The following is an 8,723-nucleotide window of genomic DNA, read 5'->3' as shown; positions in this document are numbered from 1 at the left end:
AAACATGAACAGTAGCACCACTGTCTAACCACCAAGAATCAATAGGAACATCAACTAGATTAGATTCAAAACAAACACATGCCAAAGGATTACCTGATTGTGCTTGCTTCTTTTCTAACCAAGTCTTAAATTTGTGACAGTCTGTTCTCCGATGCCCCAATTTTTCACAAAAGTAACACTTCACATTAGAGTATTTGGACTTTCCATTGTTATTCTTCTGTTTATTCTTATGCTCCTTACCATTACCATTATGTTTAGTAGCACCATCATTTTTATTCTTGAATTTTCCTTTTCCTTTGTTGGGCTTGAGGTGAGAAACATAGTTAGCAGATTCATTCTTCTCCCTTTTAAGCTTGCTTTCTTCAGCTACACACTGAGAAATTAGGTCGCTGATAGTCCATGTTTGATTGTAAGTGTTGTATGCTGTTTTGATTAGGCTGAAAGAGGCAGGAAGAGCATGAAGAGCTCGATGAATAATGAAAGAGTCAGGAAGAGGAATATTATGATCTTTTAACTTGGACTGAACATTCACCAATTTCAGAATAAAATCTCGCACTCCTTTTAATTCATCATACTTAATGGTTGTCATTTCATCCATAAGATGTCCAGCTTCAGCGTTTTCACCAGTGTCGTATAATTTTTCTACAGCATTGAAAAACTCTTTGGCATTTGTAGTGTCTGGCAAACCACTCAATAGATGTTCAGGAATGGATCTTTTCATAGTAAGAAGACTAAGTCGACTTGACTTTTCCCATTGTGCATGATGAGTTCTCTCGGTAGTTGTACTGGAGTCAGTAAGATCAGCAGGTCTTTCTTCTCGTAGGCACAAGTCCATATCCATTATGCCTAAAGTAAATTCCACATCTCGTTTCCATGTCTTGTAGTTGGAAGCATTCAAAATATGGATGGAAGCATTATTGTTGTTCACAGAAAAGGAGACTGAAAAAATTCAAAAAATTAAAACTTGAATAAGCAATATGAGCAATGTATTAGAAAATATTGTAGAATCAACTGGTCATTATAAACTCCCCTTTGGGGTGAGAATATAACACACACATGATTTACCTTCATGAAGTTAACAAAAAAAAAAAAAATACATATCATTTAAGAATTTTATTACCTTTGGGCAAATAAATTTCTTAAAAATATGTATTAATTCAAGCAAAAAATAATAATAAATTTATATATTTAAATTATTACCTTTGGGCAAATAATTAAAATATATACATTTAATATTAACTCACTTCATGGAATGTGAACTAATATATGTAAATACTACCTTTGGGCAAGTAATTACACATATAGTCAACCAAAAATATAATATTTTCTTCAACATGTGAAATTTGGTGATAAAACAATCATTGAAAATTAATAATTTTCAACCAAATTTCTAAAAGAGATATATAATTGCTTTTATTATATTGATAAAAAAATAAAGTGTCCACCATAACACATTATTTTTATATCAAATAATCAAGTTTTATAACTTTAGAACAACAAATAATCAAAAGATGTGAATATAAGAAAATTTGTGGAGACTACATAGTCAAAATAAATTAAATAAGAGAGTGACTATGTCATATGGAACGAGAAGAAACCCAAAAAATTTTCTATGATTTACGGATTTTGAAAAATCATCAAAAATTATTTTTAATAATTTTTTAACTGCATAATTATCATTAAAATAATAATAATTATTAAACGGAGTCAAAAAATTAATTAAAAATCATAGAAAAATCAGAAATTGAATTTTAATAACGCTGAAAAAAAAACGTCGGAAAACGACATCCCAGCCGCCCCCACGCGCCACCTGCGCGAGTGGGCTTCGCGGCTGGGAGTCACCTTCAACCTCCAGCGGGTCCAGCAATTCGGGTCACGTGACCCGATTCGGCCAGTCGGGTCTGCAAGTGTTTTCCGGCCAAAAATTCGACGAAAAGTGGGGATTTTGGATGGGTTTTGCTCGGGATTGAATTTCTAATTGATCTACGCTACTAATTTCGGGTATTAAAGGTTAAATCTCTAGAATTCATGGCAAAAGTAATCCGAAAATTAAGAACTTAAAAAAAATAGTTTGTGATATTAATTTTTCATTGAAACCCGAAATAAATTGTGTAAGAACATTGATAAACAATTAATTATGAGAAATCTATTATCAATTTTAGATCAAAAACAATAAAATCAAAATACACAAATTATAATTTCATAATGTAATTATATAAACCCTAAAACTTTAAAATTAAAAATTCTCTTAATATACACAATGATTTCATGCATATAATATATCAATTGAAAGAGAATTTAACGATCAATAAAACCCCTAAAGTTTTAAGATTTATAAACAAAAAATTGCACATAAAATAATAACTAAATTTATATGTAATTATGGATAATTAACATATGCAAATTAATTATACTAATTATAGGTTCTAAATCATATACAATAGGCAATCTGATACCACATGATAGATAAATTAACAATTAACCCAAGATCTATTTGTATATAACATAGAACACAATAATAAGATATAATAATTAGGTATGTGTACCTGATTGATCCATAGCAATTATCTCTGATTGATCCACAGCAGTTACTCCAATTCGATAGTACAATACTATCAACTAAGTCTTCCTCCCTAGATCTCTAAATCAGAAGCAGTTTATTTTATCTGATTATCAAAAGGTATACAATTGTGATGAGACAATATGTATTTATAGAGTTAGGGAGGGGACTTAGCTACAAAACCCTAGTTGGGGTACAGGCCGCTCATCAAAGGCTTCAGTCAACTAGAAAAGCCCACACTTCTGCTTCACCTAGACTTTACTCACAGATGCTAAGCCCATTAACAATTGATCACCAACAACATGGGCTAACACAGCAAAGAACTATCCAATCAACCCAAGTTTTAATAAAACCAATAAAATTTAATGTAAGCCCAAATAAAAGTCTAACATCAATCAGGTACGTATACCTAATTATTATATATTATTATTGTGTTCTATGTTATATACAAATTAATCTTGAATTTATTATTAATTTATCTAACACTCTGGCCATGCACGATGGCCTAGCCACCTCGAGTATTGTGCCCCATTTCCTCTACCCTAGCGACATCCATATGCATGCATGGGTGATGTTGACAACCCATGCACGTGAAGAACCCGATTGGGTTCAAGGGTCTCAGACCCTTGTGGTAGTTGGACTGCCTGCTATGACCACCGAAACTTTTATCCCCGTTTGAAACTATAAACATAGAAGAGGAAGAAGACCCGACTTCGGGTCTGGCCCAATTAGTCCACCTTGTCTTCCTGGTCCGTGTCGTGTGTGAGCAAGAATTTCCTTGAGAGTACATTTTATTTAAGAATCAACGGAGACCTTTGACATGTGTAGCCGATGCTGAAGAATTTCCTTGAGAGTACAGTTTATTTAAGTTAATAAATTAAACTAATTGCTTCAAGTAGCCGTCTTAGCTCAGCCGGTAGAGCGCGTGGCTTTTAACCACGTGGTCGTGGGTTCGATTCCCACAGACGGCGAGAATGTTTTTTTTTTATTATTTTAAGTTTTCCTATTTTTATTCTCAAGTGTTTGTTTTGTCATTAAGTGTTCCAAGCTTTTAGGTTCGTATGTTAAATGTTCATGCGCTTCACGTCTCCACCTCCCCAACACTTGCAAATTCTTAATTTATATATCCAAACTCTTTAATGAAAGATATTTCATGTGAAGAAGAAAAGAAAAACCACAGCAATACGTCAAATTAAATGACTCTTCAAAACATTAACAATAAATTCTTAATAATTTTTATCAAAAAAAAAACAAAATTCTTAACAATATTTATTGATTCCAACGGTTCATCTAATCTAGTGAATGAATATACAATTTTTCATTTTCCTATTTCCCTCCTTTTCTTAGGTTCCCTTCCATTCCACCTACCTTTAATGGTTCCCACGATTCTACCACCTCACCTCTACCACCTCCTTTTATCTTAATAATAATAATAAGAGCAAGAAATGCCCTCTTTATTTAACTCAGCAACTTCTCTTCAAAATAGTAAACACTTTCTTCTTTATGTTAAAACAGAACAATGAAATTTGAGGAGCTTCTGATGCAAAGAAGTGAGGATCAGCAGCATAGGAGACTTGCTCTTGAAGAAGAGGTTAATTATTTCCTGTCATTTTCCATTGGGATTTTTTTGTTTAAACCAAAAAACAAAAACAAAGAACATTCATTCTTTGAATTAGTCTCTAAGAATAGCAGAACAAGTTTGACATGAAAAAAGAACTAGACATAGGCATTAATTGTGATTACTTTACAGGTTAAGACATTGCAAGCAGAACTAGAAGGAGAGGAAACACTAAGAAATGTTTTGCATTATGCCCTCAATGGACCTTTGCTTTCAAATCCAAGTTTTTCCACTTATCTACCACCTCAGGTATATGTAACTATATATCTATCTATATATTATTTGAAGATGGAAACTGTAACAGATTGAGAAATTTTGTATGATATCAAATGTAGATTCAGGTGCTACTTTCCGAGATAGTAATGGTGGAGGAAGAGATTTATTTGTTGGAGAGAAAAGTTGATGAGATAACTATGCAGCTTTACCAAGAGAGAGCACAAGGCAGTGGATTGGATTTAAGGCATCAAAAGAGAGTGTGGCAACAGAATCATTTGTTGTCCGAAGCCAAAATTGGGTCAGTGCTTGATGACAACCGATCAAGATCACACAACTATGAAGTTTTGAGAAAAGAAAGAGTGAATGGGGATAGAAGAGCATCATTGAGTTCTGCATCAGATACTCGGTCTTCATTTTCCAACAGTAATAAACTCCTTGCTTGTGTATAACAGAACACTTTTTCTTTGTTTTTTTTTTTATTATGTTTAAGAGATTTTTTGTGTTTGAGCAGGAGAAATTGCTGAATTAACAAGGAAAGATAGTGGGAGAAGGAGAAGAAGGGGGAAAGTAGAGAATACAAGTTACATTATGAAACCAAATGAACTCTCAGAAGAGTTGCTCAAGTGTCTAATAAGCATTTTTGTTGAGTTAAACCAGACATCTGTGGATAGAGAAGGATCACCAATTGTTCCAAAACTAACTCTTTCTTGTATGAACTCGAAAGGGTTCATAGGAAAGACCTCATTCAACTGCAAACCACCTGCATTTCTTTTCAATTACAACTCTTCATTCTCTGACCCTTATGGCATATTGCCAGATTTGGATATAAGAGATGTAGGTCCTTACAAGAACTTTATTCAAATCACGAGCTCATCTTTAGATGTCACACGCTTTTCGGAATGTTTGACTGGATTTAGAAAACTGAGGTTTGTCTTACAAGTTTCTGAAAGTAGCAAATTAAGAGAATTTGAATATTTGTCTAAAACTAGTTGTGTTCTTATTCATTTGTCTTCAAAATTCAGGGTTTTGATGCATAAACTGTGTGGTGTAGACTTGAAATTCTTGGCCTACAAACAGAAGCTAGCGTTTTGGATCAATGTTTATAATGCCTGCATAATGCATGTACTGTAAGACACCTTCAGCAATGTGAAAGAGACAGAAACAATAAAAAAAAGCAACAGAGTTAGTTGGGTTTTAATATTAAAGATAGTAATTAATAACTACTTTTTCTGTCTTTAAATTTTCAGGCATTTTTAGAACATGGGCTGCCTACCTCACAAGAAAAGCTTCTGCAACTAATGAATAAGGTAATGTTACTTATATTTTCACTCTCTATAAAACATAATCATCATGCTGACTATAATAGTTGTTTCATTTATAAAACAGGCTACACTAAATGTAGGTGGTATAATATTAAATGCTTTAGCCATTGAGCATTTTATTCTCCGGTATCCATCCAAATCAAAACATGTAAGTTTTCAAGTCATATATTCCTCCTACTTGACTAAACAACAATAATATTCTTTTGACTCTTTCAAAGACAAAACTTGTAAAGAATTTTTCAAACTTAATCAGAAGGGCCCTGCTTATGAAAAGGAAGTGTTGTTGCGAAATGCCTATGGTTTGGGGTACCCTGAGCCTAATGTGACCTTTGCTCTATGCCGAGGCACTTGGTCCTCACCAGCTGTAAGAGTTTATACACCAGATAACATAGTGAACGAAATGGAGAGAGCAAAAGTGGAGTATTTGGAAGCTTCAATAGGAATTACAAGCAGGAAAAAGATTATTGTGCCAAAGCTTCTTGAATGGTACATGTCTGATTTTGCAGATGATATGGAGTCGTTATTGGAATGGATTTATAGTCAATTGCCACGTTGTGGGTCGTTGAAAAGATTGATGATGGAATGTCTGAATGGAGAAACAAAGTCTCCCATTAACAAGATGGTTGAAGTTCAACCTTATGAGTCTGAGTTTCGTTATATGTTACCATCTTAATAACCAAATATGATGATTATATATTTGTTGTAACAAATGTCGATTCGATGCCTTGTAATTAAATCCCAAAAATGGAAAGAATTAATTTAGGAGTCGATGCAAGTGATGTGACGCATAATTCTCAACATTAAACTAATTTTTTTTTCTTTTTATAATTTTTTTAATATGACAGCTTTCAATGTCATTGGAGCAATTTACACTTGGAAATTATTTTATTCGAAAACAAAGTCTAAATTAGTCTAAAGGAATATTAGATACGTATAGGTATGTGGCTATAGAGTTTCACATTTTGTTAATATGTAAAAATATAATATCAATATTTAGAAATTTTTACACTAAATACCTAAATTGACACTTTTTTTTACATTTATACCGATGTTCGAATAATTTTTACATTTATATAAGGGAAATTTTCATATTTATACGTAATTTACAATCTATTAACGTAAATGACGTTAATTAATCTAATGCACTCCTAATAACGTGACACGTCATCACCACCTACCGTAAATCCAAAAATAAACCCAGTCTGTAATCTTCATCAAACGCGTTGTAATCATCCGAAATTCAAGGGATTTAATTTCTTAAACAGCGTGTGATCTATAATCAAAAAAGGAAACCTATAAATCTATAATTCAAAATCTGAGAATTCAAATCAAAACTTGAAAAAAAAAAACCATTAACGAACAAAAAAAAAAAGTTTCGTTCGACAACCGATCGAACATCCTAAAAACAATTTTCGATTCTGAAAACTGCAAAACTTCTCTCCAAAAAAATCTCCATTAAAGAACAAAAAAAAAAGCTTCAGATAATAAACACAATGTGTGCCTATAAAATAATTGTGGTAAATAATCCACTCAAAACTAAACCAGTTTTTACCTCCACTGTTATTTGAAAGTTAGTTACTTTCAGTTTTAACTCTTTCATCTTGTATCAGTTAGTTGTTAGTTATTGTGTTAGTTATTAACTAACTTCGGATTGAACTGTTAAGAGCTGGACATGTCAGCATCTAACAGGTTATATATAGGCTCAATTCTCTTGATGAAAGCAAGGAAAAAAGAGGAAGAGAAGACAAGATACAGAGAGAGAGATCAGAGAGATTGTGCAGATGAAACTTAAGTCTAGTTTGGCTAAATTGCTCTGGTTTTGAGTGTTCAAGAGCCTAGAAAGACTAAGAGTGTTCATGATGATCTTGTACTGAAATTGGTGTTTGTAATTGCAAGTTTATAGTGGAGAAATCTCCTTGGGGGAGAGCTGGAGTAGGACTCAAGATTTGAGATCCGAACCAGGATAATTGCTTGTGTTTTCTCTCTGTTTTTCTTGTTCAAATTATATTGTTTATAATCTTGGTTTTGTCATTTAATTATTGTTGATTATCTAACCATTAGTCTGATCTGAGTTTGTGTTGTATGATTACAACAGTGGTATCAGAGCCAACTGGAAGGATTCAAGAACTTTTGAAACTCAGATCGTGTAAATAACAAACCAGAAACTCAGCTGCAATGGGTTCTTCATCAGCAAGGTTCGATTTGGAAAGATTCGATGGTACTGGTGATTTCAGTCTATGGAAAGAAAAGATGCTAGCCATATTAATCTACCAGAAGTTAGATTCAGCTTTGGATGATGATCTTGACTCTGATGATGTCAAGAAGAAGGACTTGGATGATTTCAAGAAGAAGGAATCTGACACAGTTATGAAACAAGCAAGATCTGCCATTGTCATGAACTTGGCAGACAATGTGCTGAGGCAAGTGATTGGTGAGAAGACAGCCCTTGGAATTTGGAGCAAACTCAATCAATTATACATGGCTCGATCTACTGCTACTAAGATTTTCTTGAAAGGTAAGTTTTATGGGTTTAAGATGAATGCCACTGTTTCATTGGATCAGAATCTTGATGAACTTAACAAGATTGTGTTAGCTCTTACCAATATGGGAGAAACCATAAAGGAAGAAGATCAAGCAGTGATCTTGCTCAATGCATTGCCTGATCAGTTCAAAGAAATGAAGACTGTAATTATGTACAGCAGGGACACTCTAACATTAGATGATGTGATGAGTACACTCAGATCAAGGGATGCTGAGTTGAATTGGCAGAAAGCAGCCAAGCAAGAATCAAGAACTGATGATGCACTTATGGTTCGAGGGAGAATACCTAGGAGAAGCAACTCAAAGTTCAGAGGAAACTCAAGGTCAAATTCAAGATCGAAATCAAGACCTAGAGAAACAAGGAAATGTCATCATTGTGGCAAAGTTGGACATCTAATTAGAAACTGTTGGGATTTAAGAGACAAAAGAAAGAAAAAGAAGGACAAAGAAGATGAGGACAGCAACA

At 33.4% G+C, this 8,723-nt stretch overlaps 1 protein-coding gene and 1 non-coding gene across 2 annotated transcripts; both read left to right on the top strand.

Annotated features, from left to right (window-relative positions):
• Nucleotides 1-3,458: 3,458 nt before the first annotated feature.
• On the top strand, nucleotides 3,459-3,531 carry TRNAK-UUU (transfer RNA lysine (anticodon UUU)). The gene has a single exon. It is a non-coding gene; the product is annotated as a tRNA-Lys (tRNA).
• A 281-nt stretch (nucleotides 3,532-3,812) lies between these two features.
• Nucleotides 3,813-6,596, top strand: LOC115706708 (uncharacterized). The gene is made up of 8 exons (XM_030634421.2): nucleotides 3,813-4,151; nucleotides 4,311-4,427; nucleotides 4,514-4,817; nucleotides 4,906-5,320; nucleotides 5,417-5,516; nucleotides 5,642-5,701; nucleotides 5,781-5,864; nucleotides 5,970-6,596. The coding sequence occupies exons 1-8, from the start codon at nucleotides 4,080-4,082 to the stop codon at nucleotides 6,387-6,389; spliced, it is 1,572 nt and encodes a 523-aa protein (XP_030490281.1). The 5' UTR covers nucleotides 3,813-4,079; the 3' UTR covers nucleotides 6,390-6,596.
• The last annotated feature ends 2,127 nt before the right edge of the window (nucleotides 6,597-8,723 follow it).

Source organism: Cannabis sativa, chromosome 1, assembly GCF_029168945.1.
Source record: "Cannabis sativa cultivar Pink pepper isolate KNU-18-1 chromosome 1, ASM2916894v1, whole genome shotgun sequence".
Lineage (NCBI taxonomy): Eukaryota > Viridiplantae > Streptophyta > Magnoliopsida > Rosales > Cannabaceae > Cannabis > Cannabis sativa.
This window is presented reverse-complemented; position numbering and strand designations above follow the sequence as displayed.